The following is a 23,297-nucleotide window of genomic DNA, read 5'->3' as shown; positions in this document are numbered from 1 at the left end:
GAAGCACGTGATTTTTGGAACAACTTTTTTCACATTTCTTCCTTAGTTGGTAGTACATTCAAGTTTTCTACTTCAATTAATTTGTGTCGAGTTGTAGATCACATTCTCATCATTTTTAAACTTCAGAATCTTTTGTATATACTTTTTGCCTTTGTAAAAGTATTTGTTAATTTCCTTGTTTTTTCCAGTGATTAGACTAAATTTTATTGGTCTTTTCAAACAATCCTTGAATTTATTCATTGTTGCTACAGATTTTTTCTCTCGTGGGTTTATTGCTGCCTTTATTCTTATACATTCCTTCCTTTCATTTTGTTCAGAGGACCAGTCCAGGTTTGAGGTTTTTAACACAGAAACTGACCTTTATGGATGCATGCCGTGTGTGTGTGTACACATATATATATGTGTGTGTGTGTGTATATTTATATACAGTATACACATACACACACACACATATGAAGGATATGAAGGATATCTGGCAGCCCAGAGATTCACAGGAGGTGGGTAAGGAACAGGTGGAGGAAATGAGCAGGAACCAGGAACTGGAGGAGTCAGAGCATCAGCCTCAGGCACACCCAGAGGCAGCCCGGTGGGGATGTGCCAGCTGAACACTGAATGAGGCTCCCAGAGAGAAAGCGCGGATATCCCCTGGTTCTTTCAGGCACTCGCTCCAGATTCAAAGTTCAAGGAGGAGCATCTGATTGGCTGAGTCTATTTGATGTGTCCAGGCCCTACAAGTTTTTAAGATTCACACCGTGGCGGATTTCCCTAGTATAGGAAGAATGCTAGGCAGCCAAAAATATTTATCTAAAAAACAACAGCAACAACACCACATGCCCACTTTACTTGAATTTATTTAGGTGTCTTCAATTGAATATGTGGTTTATTTATTTTCATTCTTTCTTGTTTTTTAATCAACACATATAAAGCTATAATTTTCCTTCTGAGTATGACTGGTTTCACACCTTGTTTTCATGGATATATAGTTCTTTTTTCCTAAATAAACTTGTAATTACAGTTTTGATTTCCTCTTTGACCCACATGTTAGAGGACAATCAAAAAAATTTTCTAGGTAGTTTATTTTATTCATTGTATAATAATTTTCAGATGTAGTACTATTGTTAAACAAAATGTCTTGAAGTTTTTCTACATAGCTTATTATTATGTTAAATTTTGTAAATGTACCATAGAATTGAAAGAATGTGCATCCTCAGTTTCTAGGGTACAATTTTTTTATTATCTACTGCAACTCCTGGTTTAGAAGGTGACTTCAAACTGATGCTAGTTGGTGCCACCTTGGCCAGTTCAAGACTTGTCCTTCATGTCACCATCACCCCCCCAGCCACCCAAAGGACTCACTGTACCTGCATCTCTGGTTAGGTGAGAGGCATACAAATGCCTGGGGTGATGTGACAGACAGTTGTCCACATGGCATGAGACTGACGGGGACTGGGAAGAGTCTTGAGGCACAGACAACCTCTTCTGCAAACTGAATGATCTTTGGGCATTTGTTGGTCTTTACAGGTTAATGACAAGAGGACAACTTGGTTGTCCCTAGCACTCTGGACAGGGGGCCCCTGTTCCTGCAGAGGCATGAGTGTTCTCAAACTCCTATGCTCCCTTTCTTGTGGTCCTTGGCTCTCATTTCCCCTTTCCCTTCCCTGGTGCAGAGTCTTATGCTAGTCTGCACTGACATCCCTCTGTCTTGTGCTTAAGCCGGTTTTTTAATCTAGTATTTACAGTCCTTGTCTCTGGTCCTGTAGTGAGTGACTTAAGCCATTGTGTGAGCAAGGAAAGGAAGAGTCCTGGTAGGGCTAAAGGCAGGAAGCACACTAATGAATATTTCAAAACAGTGTACACCATATATCTCAAGAATCAAGTCTTTTGAGTTTATCATTCAAATGCTTTCCCAATTTTTTCGGCTTCACCTATCAAAGACTGAGAATGTATTTGACAGGCTCTTGCTGCTATTATGATTGTGCCTGTTTAACCTTGTATTTGGGAGTTTAGCTTTAAATCTTTTTATTCTGTCCATGGGTGTTTATAACTCTCACATCTTCCTTGTGGATTGGACCTGTTATCCATAGAAAGTAACATATTTTGTTCTTTTTATGGCTTTTTGCCTTCTATTTTACTTCATCACATACCAATATTTGTATCCCTATTTTTCTTTGCATTTGCTTCATGTGTCTTAAATGGTCCTTTGTTGTTGGCAGGTTGTTGTTTTTTTTTTAACTCTCTTTTTTAGACATTTGCTCTTATAAGCAGAATAAAATTTAATTTTGTTTGTGGACCAAAATGTGTCTTTGCCTTTTCCTAGGGTGATTTTTTTTTTACTTTTTTTTTGTTCATTTTATTGAGATATATTCACATACCATGCAGTCATACAAAATAAAGCATACAATCGTTTACAGTACCATTATATAGTTGTGCATTCATCACCAAAATTAATCTTTGACATTTTCACCACCACACACACAAGAACAATAAGAATAAAAATTAAACTGAAAAAGAACAATTAAAGCAAAAACTAGACAAAGGGGAGCATGGTCCACACGGCTTTCCCAATCACATTGTCACCCCTCATAAGCTACATTTTTAAACAATCGTCCAAGATTCATGGGTTCTGGGTTGTAGTTTGATAGTTTCAGGTATTTATTGCTAGCTATTCCAATTCATTAGAACCTAAAAAGCGGTGTCTATGTTGTGCGTAAGAGTGCCCACCAGAGTGACCTCTCGGCTCCTTTTGGAATCTCTCAGCCACTGAAACTTATTTCATTTCCTTTCACATCCCCGTTTTGGTCAAGAAGATGTTCTCCATCCCATGATGCCGGGTCTAGATTCCTCCCCAGGAGTCATATTCCACGTTGCCGGGGAGATTCACTCCCCTGGGTGTCTGATCCCACGTAGGGGGGAGGGCAGTGATTTCACCTTTCAAGTTGGCTTAGCTAGAGAGAGAGGGCCACATCTGAGCAACAAAGAGGCATTCGGGAGGAGGCTCTTAGGCACAATTATAGGGAGGCCTAGCCTCTCCTCTGCAGGAACAGTCTTCCCAAGGGCAAGTCCTGTGGTAGAGGGCTCAGCCCGTCAAACCACCAGTCCCTAGGGAGATTTAAAGCATTAACATTTATTATGAAAACGATATATTTGGTCTTCGTTTTGTCATTATATCATATGTGATCTGTTTTCTTTTGTTTAAATAGCTCCTTCTTTTAACACTATTATCCATTTGTTGCTCAAGTTTTCTTGCTTTTGGAAATTATACACCCAGTTTTTATTCAACCAGTGGTTACCTTTAGTCTATAAAATAGCTGAATTTATATTCGCTATCAACATCCATAAACACTGTATGGAAGCCACGGCATGAATATAATAAGCTATGAGAAAGCCTGGGGACCCCCTAATCACTCTCTGCTTCTCAGACCACCTCAGGTTCTGGCCCCAGCCAACCGAGAAGCTTCCAACAGAGACCAAGTGGGCCCAGATGCCTTTCTCTGAAATAGTAAATGAATCAGTTTGAGACTGGGGTACAGGATGTTGGCTTTAAGGCGGGGAGGCAAAGGTGGAGTAAAGACAATTTAAACAGAAACTTTGAGAAAAAACAATAGTGAAATTGTTTTAAATTCAATATAAAGGTTTCTGTGTGTATATATTTTCCATTATACACTAACAAAGAAAATTTGGAAACTATTGAAAAGTAAAAAGAAGAAAAAATTACCTTCAGAATCACCATTCATCCAACCACTCTTAATATTTTGGCATATTTCTCTTCTACAGTCTTTTTTCTCTATGCAAAATTTAAACATAGCAATGTCATAACTATGCATAGTCATGGCATCAGTATGTTTAAATTCATCTTCTTTGTTCTCTTAATGGCCTGAGCATTTTCTATACTGTCTGGTCTTCACACACATCATTTTAATGAAAATTTAATAATCAATCATGCAAACATAACAAATTGTATTATATCATTTTCCTATTATTTCACATTTAAAGGTTTTTTTCCCAAAATTTTTCATGATTTAAATAATACTGCATTAAATATCTTTCTCCATATTAAGGTTTTTTTCCATATGTTTATGAATAGTTCCTTAGGATAGATTCCCAGAAGTAAAATTATTGCATCAAAGGATTTGAACAAGTCTATGTGCAAACTGATATTTATGTAGCATAGTTATAATTATTACCACGATACATGGTCATTAGAGAAGAAACTTGTTAAAAAGGGAAAGGGGAGCAAAGAAACAGGGATTTGTGTCTTTCATTTGCCTTGAACTCCATGTCATTAAAAAGTCCACCATATGGCCCGAAACAAGCTCCAGATCACAGGTCTTGGCATTCCTTGGAGAGCTGAGCTCAAATACGGATGTCTTACAAACACCCTTAGATATTAGAATAACCATGACCTCTCAATTTTCAGCTTTGCCTCTCTTTTTTTCCCCAGAAAAGCTCCAACCCTAATGCCCTTCTCAAAAGGCATCTGAGCTACTCGTGCACTAAAGAACAGAACTGTGGCCCACAGTGTGGCAATGTGTAGTGTGCCAAGTACTTGATGGCCCAGATGAGGAGGCATTCTTTCCCTCAGTTTAATATCATCATATACCTGGCTGCAAGCAGAAAGTTGAGAGCATAGATATTGTTTTGCTTTCCTTGTAATTTCATAGGTCTTTCAGGTCTCCATGTTTTCACATCTGGGAAAGATGTGTGCCCATCGATGAGGTAACAGAGCAGACATGATGAATTCCAGATGTTGAACACGGCAATTTGCCTTGAACTCGCAAGATCACAACTAGGAACAAATGTATAGATTTTCTTCACTTATTGTTCTACATGAAGCTAATAGAAAATCAATTGATCAGTTCAAGAAAAGGCCAGAGAAAACTATTCATTTTAAAATGCAGAAGAAAAAAGCAGGAGTATTTTCATTTATTTAAAAATGAGGATTGAGTGAAGGGCAGCATGTCGTGTGAAGGCAGATATAATTAACTGGTGAATTAACACATCACATTTATCCGCAACATGTAACTCCATTGTTCAGGAATCTGTAAACATTCAGTAAGAATCCTGGGTCATGGTGTCATTCTAATTAGGCTTTGTTACTTACGTAAGTGCCATTTCACATTTCCATATTTTACCTTGGGATATTTCTTTCACTTCTAATAAATAAATGTACAGAGTTCATGTTGAGGATGAGGAAAGTGGAAGGTGGCGACGGCTTTCATAAACTACTGCTGCCACCTTGTGGTTTTACTGAGAAGTAACAGAGATAAACTTTCCTGAACCATGAGCTCATCAGTTGGTGATTAGCTTCATGTCATTAACTTATATTTCAAAGTTTTTTTTAACAGCATACCAGAACCTTTAGTTCCAACACAGCAGCTCATTTGAATGGCACTGTGTGCCAAACAGTTACTACAGCGTGGGTACATTGGAGATCCTGGACCTCATCTGGGACTCTAGCTACTCAGGGGTCCTCTTGCAGTTCTTATTCCAAGAATCTTCAAACGTGTGGCTCTTCAATATGGAATTAGCCAGAGAGATGGGAGAACAAAAAGAGAATGGTGTTATAAGAGACCAAGGGGGGAATTTCAAGAATGAGGACATGGCCACTAGAGCCAATTGTTACCACAGCAGCCCCCTACATCCCATTTCTTCATTCTCTCTCCCTCTACTGTCTCTGTATTCCTCTATCACACTTTACCTGATATTTTATTTATATATTCATTTTATTTTGTCTATCAACTATTTTCCACTACCAGAGTGAATAAAAGCTCTAGGGCAGTTCTGTGCAGTAGAAATTTCTGCAATGACAAAACATTCTGTATCAATGCCGTCCAGTAATGGTAACCACTAGCCAACTGTGGCTACTGATCACTTAAAAAGTGGCAACTGAATATCTGAATTTTTAATTTAATTTAATTTTAATTAGTTAAAATCTGATCTTCTCTCAAAGGGCAGGGAATTAACCTGTTTTATGTACTGAGTGTTCCCAACACCTAGAAGAGAACTGGAATCCTATGGCTGCTCAAAAATATAGATATTCATTTACTGAAAACATAAATGACTATGAAGAAGTCAGATGAAGACCTAACACAATGTATTTGATTGAGCAGGAAATTGGGATGATGAGAAGGAGTTGCAGTAAAAGCAGATGGTGTTGAAGGGTCGAGGAAACAGGAGGTGCCATTCATCTTTCATGCTGCATATTCAAAGTGATGGGAGCAATGGTCCTGTCAGTCCTGGCCAATTCACGAAGACCCTTCCATGGAGTGGTGCGAGTTAACTCTGCAGCCAGAGGACAGAGTGAGTTCCAGGAATCCCATGCAGAGGGTCAACAGAGGGGTAGGAAGCAAGAAGAACAAGGGGTTCCCATGGGTGCATCCTGCTGGATGTCTACAGCAGGCTATCATGGCAGACACACCTTGGCCCTGAACTTACGAGAGCTCCGGCTCCTTATATGGATCTTACAGATATTGGAGGGCCCAGGGAAGCTTTGTTAAATGCATGAGACATTAGGATCGTAACTGTACATGGTTTGCTTCCTCTTCTGGTCACTGTTCAGGCTGCTTAGAAGTCTCAATGGCCAGGGAAATTCTGGTCCTCGACCCCATCAGCCCCATCAGGCCTCATCAGGCCTTATCAGCCCATACTCCTCTATCTGTCTCTATTCCAGGTCCCACCTGGTAATAATGCTCTGATCTGCCCACTATCCCCATTCCACTTGGGGAAAAAAAAAAAACATCAAATCCTTTCACAAAATGCACTAAATGAATACACTGAAGACAATAGTTCTCAGGACTTAGAGTAAATATTATTCATGGAATTGTATTTCACTGAATCATTCTAAGAGAACTCAGAAAGAATAACACAGACCTTCAATTTTAAGGAAAAATGTTTCCTGCCACTAAAAAGTGTACTTTTCTCCACCCGTTTTTCTATGAACCACAGAAAATCCATCTCCAGATCAACTTCATACTTCTCTTTCACTGTCCTCTTTGAGCAGAAATTGTGGTTCCCTTTATGTGCAGGATTTTGCTGTGTTTACAAATGTAGCATTGATGCAGTTAGCATCTTGTTTTTCAAGAATCATCCTCTTGTCCTATATGTGCCGCTAATCATACAACAAAGCAGTCTGTACAGTGTCTATCTGTGGATTGACTGATATTTCAGTTAGTTAATTGCTGCTATGATTCCAGTCTATAGGGGGCAGCAAGGGATCTCAAAGTGAAACGGCAGACTAACATAGAGACTGCCAAATGTGTGGTTCCATACCTCTAAAGCAGTGCTTCTCAATCTTTAATGTGCACATGAATCCCCTGGAGATCTGGTTAAAATGCAGATTCTGGGTCTCAGTGGGCCTGAGATTCTGCATTTCAAAAAGGACCCCAAGAGGTGCTGATGTTGCTGGTCCAGGACCCATGCTTTGGAGTAACAAGGCTGTAAATGACAAGTCATTGGCAGTATCAGAGGCCCAAGATGTGGCTCATTAATTGAACATATATTCATTATATGAAGAGTGAACATGCATTTTTGGTGAACTGGCTGGAAGAGAAAACAGCTGAGTTCTAGGCAGTCTTTCCCTTACAGTGGAGGTGTCATTTTCTCTCCTGGCTGCTCAGCAATTCTGCTGTAAACGTTAGAGGATAATATTATTTGTCCTCACTTTAACCCACATGGTTATAGGATCCCAAGCCTGATTGTGTCCAAAGAGAAGAATGGGCTGTCACTCTTGAAGTATGGAATGAGGGGGTGGACTTATAGCCCTTTCCAAGGTCCAGGCCACAGGAGACCCCTAGATATGCAAGGGAAAAGAATTCATGGTGCACTTCAGATACATTGGACCCACCATACATTCTCGTGGCACCTGTGAGGTGTGCATGACCTCCATTTCAAGGGTGAAGGGACCAAGATCAGAGAGATGAGGAGTCCCCCAACTAGAAGTGATTGACTATCCCTCTGGACACTGGCTTTAGCAGTCCACACATTGGCCTGGAAAGAATCTGGATTTAGATGCCTTTGCATCTCCCTTGCTCTGAAGTACACTAACATTCATTCATGCATGCATTCATTTAATGCCCATTTATTGAGTATCTACTCTGCTCCTGGCCTCATACTGGGGAGCTTAGCCAGCAGAGATGAATCAGTTTATCCTGGAAAAAGGTGACATTGGAAAAAGGTGGGCAGATTTCCATAGAGAGTCCCGTGAGGTTTTAGGAAAAGCTGGAGTCTGGCAACGTTGTAACCCCATCTGATCCCTTGGGGTACGTTTTCCTGACCAGGGTAACACAGAACTGTTAATTTGGTAGTAAGTAGTATATATTTGGTGACTGAATTACTTTGTTCCCTAATGTGATCTTTATTTCACTTTAGTTCATTGTTGCTTTTATTCTCCTCCTACCAGACTCTGAGCTGGAAAAAATGGGCTGGTAAGCATTTGTTGAATCAATGAGCACCATCCCCCCCTTGCAAATTCTGACTCCTGACCATCCCTCCCATGTACACAGCCTCTTGCCCACACACGCTGGTAGAAACAGAGCCAGCGCAGTGATGGAGTTCAGCCAGGTGTATTGACAGGAGCACTCACTACCACCCACCCTACTCCTGGACCGAGAATAGACCTTGATCAAGCTCCTGGAGGAAGAAGCTTGTCTTGGCCATGTCTGTGCACACACACATGCATACTGAGAAGTACAGACCCTTTGGATTTTGTCCTACATTTTCTTGTTTTCCAGACGTATATGGAGTTTAAGTGCTTTTGGAAGTTTAGATGTTCAGGGTTTGCAAATAACACTATATATCACCCCACAAAGTTTGAGAAGAAAATGAATGATTTAAGATCTTATCCACAGGTTCCGAGAGTAGGAGTGGCCTTTAAAGTTCATTTGCTTTTAGCAAAACTGATCTATAAGCTATTAGAAACCAAGATACTGGCTACCCTTGTGGGGCAGTAGTGACTGGAAGGGGCCACAATGGGGCCTGTTGGTGCTGGTAAGATTCTGTGTCTCAGTCTGGGTGCACGTTACACAAAAGAGTTTACATTATGAAAATTCATCGAACATTCATATAATATGTGAACTTTTCCATATGTAGAAAAATTTCAAAGTTCATAGCTTTCATAGATTTTGATTACATAGAGCAGCAATTCTAAAAACATGAATTAAATTATGGTGCTTAAACCAATGACAATGAACAAATGCCCTGAATTTTCTCCTTTGCAGGTATATTACTACTGTTTTAAAACAAAACAAATTGCCAATTACATTATATTGGCCACCCCTATGCAATACATTTAAGTCTAAAAACTTCAAAAACGGTCCATCCCCTCTGTTTTCCATTCTATGTTTGCCCTTCCTCCCACTGACACTTGTCAGATGACCTCACCTGATTTTTATATGGAAAATCAAGTCCATCTGGTGTCAGCTCCTGCCAGCCCCCACATCTCCACATGAGTATGATCCTGGGAACCCAAATTTTCCTCCCATACTTCCCTTTGATTATGAGGAAAAGGAGCCCCACCTCCTCTTCTCTCCTCAGCAGTTAAATCCCACACGAGTGTGGCCCTGACCCAGGAGGGGGGCACCTCTGCCCCCAGGCAGACCCACCCCAATTCATTTTCCAAGGTCTTCAGTTTCAGGAAAAGAAGTTGAGCCTCTTCTTTTCTCCTGAAAGATATTGTTAGGATTCTCCCCTAGGATCTGTGAGTTCAAACTCTTGACCCTTTGGATTTTGTCCTACATTTTCTTGTTTTCCAGACGTATATGGAGTTTAATTTTAAGTGCTTTTGGAGGTTTAGATGTTCAGGCTTTGCAAATAATTTAATTGAATAGACTGAAATACTTGAGCTTAAATGAATACCTAGAATGTTCTTAACACTATAAAGTGTATGCTTCAATTGTCCATGGAGAAATCAGGTCCATGCTTTGTCTCTCTCTCCTCCACAATACCCTATAAAGTGGCTGGCAGGGAAGTACCACGGGCTAACCGATTTGGTTCCCAATCTGGTGGGAGAAGCCCTGGAGAAGTCAACTTGCCTAAAAACCAAAGCATCATTCCCTTAATGACACATTTTCCTAAATTCATAGTTGTAAGATCTATTCTAAGTCACATATGATAAAGCATCCTTTGCTCTCAGGGCTGTCCCCAGCCCCTACAGCATCTGTGAAAATTAAGAAAAGAAGCCACCTCTGGGAGGACATACTCCCATGGCAGTTAGCCTGAGGAATAATGTATGAAATTGCTTCCTTGGCTGGGTACTTTGTCCAGACCACAACCTGCACAACTGTCCATGGTACCCCTGTTCATCCCTTTGATGGTATTTTGGGTAACTTTTGGTGTCTTTCTGCTTCCTCTGCTTTTGAGCATATCAACAACTATTTGTAGACAATCCTTCTAAGGATAATCTACTTTATTTTCATGTTTCTAGTATGTATTTAACAAATTCCTGGAATATATATCCAAGGTATCAAATTTATCTCTTTTAAGTATCTCATTTCCACTTTACTGTTCCTGACAAATGGATTTTAACAGAACTTGGTACACTATAGGGATAAATTAAGCAAGTTATAGCATACAGAAAGTTTATGCTGAATAAATGAGGCCTGCCCAAATGGAAAGAGAGAATGGTTGTGGTAAAAGTGTACTGGGATCCATTGCACTTTGTTTGCAATGACCTAAAAATAAATAAATAAAAAGATTAGGGACCACAAAATACTAACTGATCCACCCAACATTATTTGCTTAAATTAAAAGCAATATTTTTGCAATAGGACAAGTTCTTTCCTCCAATCTCTTTCTGGAGCCTGAGCCTTCCAAGGCTAAGATAATTGAAAGGCATGCTTGTAATATGATCCAATTCTGGGAAGAAGGCAGACACTCTTCAGGATAATAAAATACAGGAGCTATGCCAACAGCACAGGAGATCTGATATATCCTAGATAGTCCACCTGGAGACCAGATGACCATAATGGCCTTTTTCCAATTCACCTACAGGATCTGAAGCTCCCCTCACCCAGACTCCAGAAATGGGTCTGGGCAAAACAGAAATCCATTCCAAAGGCTGAATCCAAAGGCAGAAATCCACTCCAAAGGCTGATTCTTGTGGATTGGCCATAACCCAAGAGGACCCATTTCACAAAAAAAGGAAAAAGGAGAAGGACAGAATTCCCAGGGAAACTGTTTCTGCTCATGCATTGTGAGCAGTGTTATTATGGAATAAGGTCGAGCATGGAAGAGATACCGAGAAGAGAAATAAACATGCCCATACAGAGTGCCCCAAAACTCTAGGCATGTGGCCTAATACTCGCAAATGGTACATGGGGATGAACTGGCTAGATTAATTCCCCACCACTCCTTTTTACCCAAAAAAAATATGATTATATCACTAACTGTGAAGTTAACTGAAAAGGTTCTCAGTTAAACAAGGCAGACATAACATACATGCTTATCTCCACCTCTTCCCAAAACCACACAAAAGGACACTAAAGGAATAAGAAAGTTATAACTCTCAAGGACAAGGAAACTAGGAGAAGAGAAGACAGACTAGAGAGGTCACCAAATTTTGGAAAATGGAAAGCAGTTAGATGATTGGCACTGACTTAGCCGAGCTGTGAAAGCAGAAATCTGACCGCCCACAGAAGAAAAGCTGGTGAGGAGCAAACAGACTCCCAATCCAGAAGCCTGAGAAGTTTCAGGAATTGGAGGCAGAGGTACCTCCAAAGGACCTGAAAGGACTGGTATAAAGCCTGAATAAGGAGCAGGTGGACCCCAAGCCCACACAGTAAGGGAATAAGACAGGAGTCTTATTCTCCAGGGAAAACACTGACTTGAACACACCAGGCATGGCTGAAAGTAGAGAAGGGAAATCTGCTTACTGCACAGTGAGGTCTTCCTTCCCTCCGCCCCCTCCCTTCTCAAGAATGCTGGCTCCCAGAGGGGTGTCTATAGGGAAAGACATGGAATTGACAGGGTACTTGGTGAATTTGACTGCATCAGGAAGAGTTTTTTTAGAAAGCATAGTGCTGACTCAGTGAGGACATAGAAAGCTAAGTAATTAAGAAATAAAGCAATCATTTAAAACAGTATAAGTGAAATATAATCACAACATATTATGTGATCTCACTGTGAACAATATTTGGATAATTATAATACTGACAATACAAAATATGAATGTGAAAAAACTATGATATAGCTAAATTGAGAGGATGGGGAAAGGGAAAGTAGTTTAGAAAATAATATTTTCATCTTCCATAAGAGGAAGTCAATAATGATTTCTAAAATTTTAAAAATCGTAAATAATATAGTCATGTTATCAACATTTTGAATTTTAAAAACAAAATATTTTAATTAAAATATCAAAATTTAAAAAGAAGGGAGGAGAAACTAAAAGAGCTGAAAGCATTTCTCTTGAGGAGTACAGTTAGGGAGTAGAAATTGAAGTTCTGGTAGGCTGGGCTAGGAGACTGCTTACTTTCCTTATGTCATGTAGTATTATTTGTCTTTTCAAATTAGGCACATGTATTGCTTTACTAATAATTTAATTACATTAAAAAATTGGGGGGACATTTTTTAGAAACAAGTGTGGGTACTCTTGCCTTTATCCCTCTAACCATCAGCAGATGTGTGAATTTCCTCAGCGTTTAAGAGAAGTGGTCAAAACTACCATAACATGGAACCAGCCTAGCAGCTGACCAGTAAGACTGATTTGGTTCATTGGCTGTTCCATCCTTCCTTCCAACATAAAGAGCATAGCTGTCAGGGCTTACAGAACTGTAGTGGGTGCCCAACTGAATTCCAAAAAAACTGAGCCATGGGATGCACTGCTTAGCAGCTAAACAGAATAGTTCTCAGGGGTTAAAGTAACTCTAAGTGATGATGTCATTCAGGAGGGTAAAGACTGAGTAGAGGCAGCAGTGACATCTGTGCTAGAGCTTCTGGAAGGGCACCCCAGTTGGGAATGGATGTGCTAACTGATGGCTATGATTATACCTTATTTTGCAACACAAAAGACCTATACATTGGGCATTCTCATACAATGCCCCTCAGAGGAGATGCCATGGAATGTGCTTGATAGAAACCAGAAGCTACAAGCACATTGTGTGCTGCAACATTTTTTTTTAAGTTGAGTCACTTCTAGAGGGATGCAAATCCATGGACAAAATGGATGAGCTGGTCTCCACATTTGCTGGTGTAGCGAATAAGCAGGCTCCTGGGTGCTTAGTGTTTTCTTGGTATATTTGGTATTATTTTTCAATCTTTTTTTATTTTTTTAATTAAATTCAGTTTTATTGAAATATATTCACATACCATACAGTTATCCATGGTGTACAATCAACTGTTCACAGTACCATCATATAGTTACGCATTCATCACCATCCTTAATTTTTAATCCATTTATGTCTTCTATGTAAAGTGGGTTTCTTATAGATAGCATATAGTTGGGTCTTCCTCTTTTAATCCAATCTAACAAGCTATGACTTTTGATTGGAGTATTTAGACAATTTACATTTAATGCAATCATTTATTTGGTTGGATTTAAATCTAACGTCTTGATATTTGTTTTCTATTTCTCCTATCTGTTCTTCATTCCTTTCTCCTCTTTTCCTATCTTCTGTCATGTTAATTAAACATTTTTTAGGATTCCATTTTATTTCCATTATTGGCTTATTAACTATCATTCTTTGTTTTGGTAGTTGCTCTTGGGTTTACAGTATTCATCTCTAACATTACAGTCTATCTACAAATAATATTATAACACTTCACATATAATGTATGAAGCTTACAACAATATCCTTCTATTTCCCCCTTTCAACTTTGTGTCATCATACATTTTACCTCTATATATGCTATAAACCATGAAACAAATTGTTACTGTATTTGCTTTAAACAATCAATTTTCTTTAAAATGACAGTTTAAATGTCAAAAATGATTTTTTTATTTACCCATGTTTTCCATTTCTAGTGCTTTTCATTCCTTTATATAAATCTCAGTTTACATTTGGTGTAATTTTCCTTCTGCCAACATCTTTTGTACTGCAGGTCTACTGGCAATGAATTACCTCAGCTTTTCAGTTTGAGAAAGGTTTATTCCACATTCATTTTTAAAAGACGTTCTCAGTAAGTACGGAATGCTAGGTTTTCTTTCAGCACTTTAAAAATGCCATTCCGTTGTCTCTGGCTTGCGTATTTTCTGAAAAGTAGTCTGCAGTCCTTTGCTTATCTTTGTTCCTTTGTATGTAATGTTTCTTTAATTTCTGGTTGTTGTTTTTTTTGGGGGGAGGAGGGTTCTCTTTATCCCTTGTTTTCCGCTATTTGATACCAATGTGCCTCACTGTAGTTTACTTTGTTGTCCTTCTTGAGCTATATTAATTTTCTTGGATTGGTGTATTTACATTACAAATTTATTTTAATAAATTTGGAAAATGTTTGGCCATTATTCCTTCATATACTTTTTATTGCCCTCCCACTTTCTGGAACTCCCATTACACAGTCTTCACAGGCTTTTTCTCAATCCAGAGCTGTCTGCCTTCTAATTAGAGTAATTTTCTGCTTAGAAGTTTTACTTCTGCACATTATTTCTCAATATTGCAATGAGTTTTCCTTTTCTTTTTTCTTTTTTTTCCCAAAAATGTTTCAATGGATATTTTAATGAGAAGCCAGGAGAAACTGCAGACAGTAATTCTGAACCAGAAGTTACCACTTTGCATTTCTGATAGTTTTTAAAATGTATGTATTTTGCCAAACTATTATTAATGCATAGGGTTTCATGATTTAACTCTTCATTGCAACCATTCCATTTATTTATATAAAATTATGTTCTTTGTTCCATCAGTGCTTTTTTGTGTTTAATTCTACTTTATCTGATATTTATATCTCAAATCCTTTTTTAAATGCCTAATAGAAGTTTTCCCATCCTTTTATTAATTTTTTCATGTTGCATCACCCCATAAGTTGTCTCTTGTCAACAGCACAATATTGGATTTTATATATTGAACCAATATTTTCATAAGAAGTGTAATGTTTAGTTTTACATTAAAACTTACCATTACAACTAATATATTTGGTTTTAATTTTATCATCCTGTGCTATACTTTTTGTCTGTCATGCTTCCTCGTTGTTTCTTGATACGCTCATTTCCCTCAAGTTCCATGTTTTTCCCTCAACTTCTATGGTTATTCTGCCTCAATCTCTTTCACAGGCTACTACTCTTCCTTCATCCATTCCTTATATGTTGTGATTTTTTTTCTTAACTGTTTTCTCTTCACTCTATATTTTTATTTTTCGGGACCATCGCACCTATTCCTAGGGCTTTAGTTATTATCTATACACAGATCACTCCCAAAACTATTTCTTTATTTGTGATCTTAGGCAAATATTAGCCTCTTTGATCTCAGTTTCTTCATCTATAAATTGGAGGTAATAATACTATGTACCTCACAGAGACACTGTGAAGTTTAAGAGATTTAATAAAAATATTTAGACTTGTGTCTGGCTCCTAGTAACTATATAGATGTTAACCATGATAGATATTCTTGTTGTTGTTGTTGTTTTTGTGATATGTGAGCTCCTGATCTGTAATTTATATACAAGAGTCTATTAAGTATCTCTAACTGGATATTTCATAAACACCTCAACCTCAATATGTCTATTAATGACCTCATCATCTTCTCCCCCAAATTTGGTTCTATGTCAGAAAATTTCACTCCCTGGTTGCCCAGGCCAGAAATTTGGTTTTTACCTTAATTCCTCCAAATAAAAAGGCATAACTGGGAACTCCCGCCGGCGGCTCCGCGCTCTCCCGGAGACGCGCCCGAGCTGCCGCCTCTGCCGCCAACATGGCTGAGACAAGTGAGGAGGTAGCGGTGTTGGTGCAGCGGGTGGTGAAGGATATCACCAATGCCTTCAGGAGGAACCCGCACATAGATGAAATTGGACTAATCCCATGTCCTGAAGCTAGATGTAACCGGAGTCCTATAGTCCTGGTTGAAAACAAACTTGGTGTGGAGAGCTGGTGTGTCAAGTTCCTTTTACCATATGTTCACCAAAAGCTCCTTCTATACAGAACAAGAAAGCAATGGCTGAACAAAGATGAATTGATAGATGTCACATGCACTCTGCTGCTTCTAAACCCAGACTTTACCACTGCATGGAACGTGAGGAAAGAGCTGATCCTCTCTGGCACTTTAAATCCAATTAAGGACTTACATCTGGGAAAACTGGCCTTAACAAAGTTTCCAAAGAGTCCAGAAACATGGATTCACAGGCGATGGGTGCTACAACAGCTAATTCAGGAAACCTTGCCTTCCTTTGTCACCAAAGGAAACTTGGGAACAATTCCTGCAGAAAGGACACAGCGACTAATCCAAGAAGAGATGGAGGTCTGTGGTGAAGCCGCAGGGAGATACCCAAGTAACTACAATGCCTGGTCCCATCGCATCTGGGTTTTACAGCACCTGGCCAAGCTAGACGTCAAGATTCTTCTTGATGAACTTTCTTCAACCAAGCATTGGGCATCCACACACGTTTCAGACCACAGTGGATTTCACTACCGCCACTTTTTATTAAAATCTTTGATTAGCCAAACTATGACAGACCGTTCTGTATTAGAGCAAAACCCTTTGAGAAGCGAGCCAACCCTAGTTCTTCCAAAAGATCAGGAAGCAGCAGCTTCATCAGAGGAACCAAGGATAAATCTTCCCTATCTTCTAGAAGAAGAAGTTGAATTTAGCACTGATCTCATTGATACGTACCCAGGACATGAAACGCTGTGGTGTCATAGGCGGCATGTCTTCTACCTTCAGCATCACTTAAATGGTAGGCTTCCTCACAGCATGACCCAGTTGTTGCCTGCAGACAGCCCCGGGGGGACTTTGAGTGACTTGCACCTCATCCCAGCAGGCCCCCACATGTCTCAGGCAATGGAGGTGGATGGACTGAATGACTCTGGCAAGCAAGGCTATTCCCAGGAAACCAAACGACTGAAGCGGACCCCAGCTCCATACTCCCTAGGCCTAGAAATGGAGCACAGGTTCATTGATCAAGTATTGTCTACCTGCCGGAACGTAGAGCAAGCCCGGTTTGCCAATGCATACAGGAAATGGCTGGTTACTTTGAGCCAGTGAAAGAGGCAGATGAGTCCTGCAAGGTTCCCCATTTAGTGCAATATTACTTTCCTCTCTTCTTTACATGGTTGCATGGACTGTTGGCTATTATTGACTAACCGTATGTTCTTCATCTTTCAGTTAAAAATCTGTAGTAAATCTTTCAATTTATTTATTAAGAACTGGCATTCCTTTGGGGATAAAATAATTGTACAGTTTCTTCCTGCTGAAAAAAAAAAAAAAAAAAAAAAAAAAAAAGGCATAACTACAGTAAGTCTGCCCTGGTTTTATACTTCTGTGTAAGTGTGCATGTGTGTGTGCACAAATGTGTATGGAGAAGAGGCAATTTTTCATTGGATGAGGGGCTCGGGTGGTGGAAATGGGATTAGAAAGCTGGGAAGAGTTCAGGAAGTGGGAAATAGTTCAGAGGGAGAGAAAGCTGAAAAGGTTTAGGAGCAGGTTGAGAACTGTGATAAAAATCTTAGTCCATTGTCATGCTAATGTAATTGCACCTAAAGTAATGGAACCTGCCTGAGTCTGGTGGTGCAGGTTGTTTAGTAGCTACTGCTTAGATAGGAGCTTTGACAAATGGAAAAATGAGTCAGTGAAGTAAAAAGCAGGATTAGGCTTTTAACTGAGGAGATGAAACTGTAGATAACCATCAAAACATTGCTGGAGGAAGCTCTTCTGATTAACATCATCTAAGGCTGGGCTGGCCACCTCTGGGTAGGTTTATGGACAAGGTTTGAGGACTGTGATCACACAGTGCTGTGTTCAGATGCCTGTGGAGGAAGGGTACTAGCCCCAGTGCCTCTGAGGGCCCAAGACTGGGATGCCCCAAATGAGGAGTGAATGGAAGGCCCTGGTTTTAAAGCTCCTTACACGAATGTAGCAGTTCCCAATAGACTCAGGGCAAATGGCGAGGCTGCCCAAATTTTAGGATGGAATAGAAAAACTTACATCCAGAAGCTAGTATGATTTTTTCTTAGAGGTGGCATTGTTCTTTTCCTTACAACTGTCAGTTTTCCTCTTGCCTCATATACTGATTTTTCCATTTCAAGTGTTTCCTGCCATCTTCCTAAAAGTTAATCTTATAGGAACACAGTGATTTGGCCAATGAAGGAGCATAACCAATTGTTTTTCTATTGAGAACACTCAATGTGCACACATGACATGCTGAAAATACTAAAATTCACTAAACCCAATGAGCATGCTTCCCAAGGAGCACACATGATCACCTTGCAGATTTCGGCAAATCATCCATTTCCTCCCGGAATTTTCTCCATTCATGCTCTGTGGCCCTTAGTTTCCCAGGATAACTTAGAGGAGACTGTTCAGCCTGCACAGAGACTTTTGTTAACCACAACGTGACAAAATTTTGTTCATCACAATGTGATTCTTTTATGTCCCAAAGTCCCAGCACAAACACAACTTCTCAAAGAGGAAACTTTTCACATAGATTTTATTAGATAAATCTTTGTGCAATACGAACTCTGCTCCCAATTCTGTATTTGGCTCAAATCCCCTAACAGTGACCCAGATCCCATGAAGAGCTGAATGAGTCCAGAGTTTTTAATTCACCTAATTTTCTTCTCTAACCTTCCATGGCAAGTGTACCTATCAGACTTCCTGCAACATTTTGTTCTTCCCACACTGTTCAATCTGATGGGTCTGGTTAAACACTCAGATGGGGAGTGAGGAGGATTTGGGCCAACCTGACCAGCTGAGCAGGGAAAAGCCATTCTGTGGCAACAACCATTGGTTTCCAGAGAGGATACTAAACCGAGAAAGAGGGAGGCCAACCTCAAACATTTACTGTCTTTCGGGTGTGGTACACCATATAATTCACCCTAATTCTAACTCAGTATTTTCTCTTAAGCTTCCTGAAGATAACTTGCACCAGGGAAAGAGCATTCCAGGCAGAAGTGACAGCACATACAAGGGCTCTGTTACAGGAGAGGGCATAGAATAGAAAGAAAATCATGGGTGCTGGAGTGCAGTTGGGGGAAGCATGGTGTGAAGTGAGGCTGGAGTGATAGCCTTGTAGGTCCTGTTAAAGACCTGGGTCTGTGTCCTAAAAATAACGAGAAATCATTGAAATTTTAAGGCAATAAACAAATAAGAGCGCTGATGGCATTGGCTGCATTGGTGGAGGGATGCCAGCAAGGAGGCAGCAGTCCAGGCATGAGGCTCTGGTGGCTTGAGCCAGGGAAGTTCTGGGAAGTGGAGAGAATGGATTCCAGAGATTACCTGAGGTGCAAGTGGCAGGATTTGGTGACAGAGTGGATGAGAAGAAAGAGATGTCAGTGATGATCCCCCAAGCTCCAAGGCTTGGTTTCTCTCCTCCACTGCCTCTTCTGGAATTGGGAAATGACCGAAGGGGGAAAGTAGCCCCAAATGCTAGGCTCACATTGCAGATTCTTCCTTTGCAGCCAGATGTTGGCACTGTTTCTTCTCACTGCCTTTTTGGGTCTCTGATGCCTTCAAGAAGACTTTATGTTTTGTCCAGCTTTTCTAGTTGTTCTCTGAGGCAGGCTCAGTCCAAGTTACCTAATGCATCATTAACTAAAGTGGAAGGCTTAGTCTACACCTACCTCAGACTTTGATCTTCCCCTTCTCCTCCTTCTGCTCCCTCACAGGGTTGCTGGGCTCTAAGGGTCAGGGGACTGAGTTCCAGCACAGGCTTTACCACTTTCTTTGTGACCTTGGGCATGTCCCTTTCCCACTATGGGACTCAGTTTCCTCATGGAGTGTCTAAATCAAACACCTTGGGGTATGAGGCAGAATATAAATACAACGTGATGTTTATTTGGGTGATGTGACAAATATGATCTCTAACGCCAAGCTGAGAGCCATGTTCTGTAGTCTCTGCCACTACAGAACATGTACCCAGAGCTGTTCAGGCTCTGTGTGAAGTTTGGGTAAGCCACTCCACACAGTCAGGTATTTTGAGAGTCAACTCCCTGCCTCACAGGGAGCTGATCCAGGTTTTGTGGTCCCTGAAACTAATACAATTTGGGATCCCTCTTTAAGAAAAAGAGTTATTATACAGCAAATACAAAATTAGGTATAAAATTGAATATTTACTTAGACTGGAAAAAGAAATGACAACATATTCAAATCTAAGAGCGAATGAATGACTTATAGTAGTCAAGGTCCCAAAAGAAGATATTCTCCACAAAGCAATTTGAACAGGGATGGTTTAATATAGAGAATTATTAACTAGTAACAAAGGATAAACTAGTAAGCAGTAAAGAGAACTTCAAAGAATATAGGAATAGCAGATAAAGAGAGCAGCCATATCTGTAAGGCTAAGTGTAGCCAAAGAAGGAACAAATTTGGAAGAGCCCCTGCCTCCAGGGCTGAGATTTAGACCTCATTGGAAAGGGTGTGGCTCCGGCCCACCATAGAAATCTGCTGAGGTGTCACAGGCCAGGTCTGGCAGACAGTACACCTGCTGGGGTGTAGACTAGGCTTGTTGGGAAGCCACCTGCCAGGTGCCTGGAAGACTCACTAGGCATCTGGTTGGGCTGCTGGAAAACTCTCTGGGAAGCCACTCACTAGGGTGCCCCTGAAACTTGCTGGGGTAACCACCACTGGATGTGGTCAAATGCCTCAGAAGCAAGAAAAGAGAGAAGCACACCAGAAGCAGAAAAAGAAGCCCCCCTTTTCCTCCACTGTTCCTCCAGCACCTTCCTCTGACAAAGCTTAATATTATGCCAGCTGGCAAAGGAGAAATAGTTACATGGTCCAGCCCTGGTATCACAAAGCAGGGGGGAAAGTGTAAGACTGAGCTGAGAGGCAATAAAATGATAACTGGTACAAAACCAACATCTAGATAAACTACATTCATTAACTCCCCGACAAAACACTATCATACCTTTTTTCTATCATTTTTTGCTTCATACTCCTTAATGTTGACTACCTCTTCATAAGATAATGATTTTGTAATATCATTTTCCATAGAAAGAATAGAAAAGGAATTCACTCTTTCTTCTGGAATCATTGATGCAAACGTGTTTTTTAAGTGATGATAGTGTAGAAATAGTTTCTTTCCTATTCAAAGTCTCTTTGTTCATGCCTACCTCTACAGCTCCCCCACCCCCAGTTTTTCCAACTGCTTGGAGTGAGGGCCTGGGGGTGGGGGACAAGGAGTTGGCCCCCAAGCAGGAAACCTGTCACTGGGCATGTGACGCATGCAGAAGAGGGACCCCCCAGTATCCAGCCGTGTGCCAAGCCACAGGTGTGCTTGGGCTGCTGCTTCCTCCCCTCAGCCCTGGAGAACCCGAAATCCTAAGAAGGGGCCCTGGCAAGTGAGGGGCTTTGAAGTTTAAGATTATATAATCCACCTCTGTCACTACAGAAGGCCTTTTGACATTTTCTGAAATTCCATATTACCTGAAGGAGGAGTTTTAGAAACAAAGCAGCCTCATTTGGATGAACTAAACCCCTCCCAGGAGACTATTTCAGAGGCAACAGCAGTCACAAAAACTGGGGCTTATTATTTTTCAATCACATGGTTTCATAAATACTAACTCATATCACAGATTATTTTTATCTTCTTTCAAAAACTATATTATTTCTTTCAAACATGAAATAACTTTTGAAAGAGGGGCAGCTGTAGGAAGAATCAGTATTTCTTCCCAAGTTGAGCCCACCCAGAGAACGGTGCATCTTGGCCAGTTTTGCTCACCTCTAACAATTCCAGATAGCACATGGAAGAGCAGCTAATCATATTCCACTCTCAATTCTCCCCCAATTATAAGATCTGTATTTTGTGCCACACTTACTTGGATGGAAAACCCAAAACATCTGACACATTGTTAACCATATTTTTGTCCCTGTCCTGCCCCACTCCCACCCCCAGCCCAGCTTTCTAATATGTTCCTGAGTAGTTCCTCAGTAGAAAACAGCATATACAGGCATTGGAAAGTTTAAGGTTACTTTTTCCAAAGGTTGGTTTTGGTATGAGTGTGGAGGAAGGGAGTTGATTAGGGGAGAGCATTTACCAAGTGGGAAGAGAAATTCTGTTTCCTCAGCCATCACTGCTATTGAGAAAGAAGGCTGTAGCAAGGTTTACTTGGCTTCAGCCCTGTCTCTCTCTGCCCTCCATCTGATATTTTAGGACTCCAGCTATACCACACCCCACTATCTTCTCTGCCATCTTTTTTATATTTATCTTTATTACAAAAGAGAATGCAACTATCACTCAAAATTCAGAAGCAGTAAGAGAAAAGACAGATAAATTCAATGACATAAAATTGTGTGGTAAAAGAAATATGAGCAAAGTAAAAAAAAAAAACTGACTAGGAAAATATTTGCAACTTATATCATAGGCAATGGGTTTCTATCCTAATATATCAAGACCCTAAAAATTCTACATACCAACAGAATCCAAATAGGAATATATTAAAAGGATACTATTTGCAGCAGCTGCCAATTCCTTGGAGGAACAGGCAGAGATGGGAGAATCTGTGTGCTATGCTTTGTTACTAGGCCCTGAAGCAGCTCTGTTTGTGCTCAGAGAATTACAGAGGACTCTGATAGGTCTCTGCATCATCTTCTCTGCATGATTCTCCCAATGGTTGGCTTCCTTCTCTCAGCCCAGTTTCCCTACCAGCAGCTCTCCTGCCCCCATATAGCACAGCATTCCACCCCAGAGGGGATGAGTTTGCTCTCTCTAATCCTAGAGAAGGGCTCTGATTGGTACAACATGGGTCAAGTGCCCATCACTGGATCAATCACTAGAAGCTAGGAGGATGGGGAAATGTGATTGGCTCAGGTGGAGTCAGATGCCCAACCTTGACCACTCCAAGGTGCTGCCATTGACTGGTCTTGCTAATTTAAAGCTAGCCAGAGTTCCCACCTGAAGCCTTCCAAAAGTTATCATTCTGTGCAGAGCTACTTGCATGGACAGGTGAGACAGGCACTGACAAGTGGACTCTGAAAGGCCAGGAAGACATACACAGTCCCAAACTACCTCCCTCCACCACAGGCCATTATGTCTCAAATTATGACCTTGGCCATGTTGCTTTCTGGAACTTCTCTTTCTGTGGACACTCTTTTAAAACATGCATACTCGTGTATGGAATTAATTTTTACAATACTATTAATGTCTTAGTTGCTTCCTTTTTATCTTGGTAGGAGAATCAGACAGAGTCCTAGAGATTGTGGGAAAGTCCAAATGTTTTTCTTAAAAGGGGA

At 40.4% G+C, this 23,297-nt stretch overlaps 1 protein-coding gene across 1 annotated transcript; it reads left to right on the top strand.

Moving 5' to 3' along the window:
* The first annotated feature begins 15,784 nt into the window (after positions 1 to 15,784).
* LOC119533279 (protein prenyltransferase alpha subunit repeat-containing protein 1-like) lies at positions 15,785 to 17,295 on the top strand. The gene has a single exon (XM_037835352.1). It carries the CDS (start codon positions 15,828 to 15,830, stop codon positions 17,112 to 17,114), a length of 1,287 nt encoding a protein of 428 aa, XP_037691280.1. The 5' UTR covers positions 15,785 to 15,827; the 3' UTR covers positions 17,115 to 17,295.
* The last annotated feature ends 6,002 nt before the right edge of the window (positions 17,296 to 23,297 follow it).

Source organism: Choloepus didactylus, chromosome 4, assembly GCF_015220235.1.
Source record: "Choloepus didactylus isolate mChoDid1 chromosome 4, mChoDid1.pri, whole genome shotgun sequence".
Lineage (NCBI taxonomy): Eukaryota > Metazoa > Chordata > Mammalia > Pilosa > Megalonychidae > Choloepus > Choloepus didactylus.
This window is presented reverse-complemented; position numbering and strand designations above follow the sequence as displayed.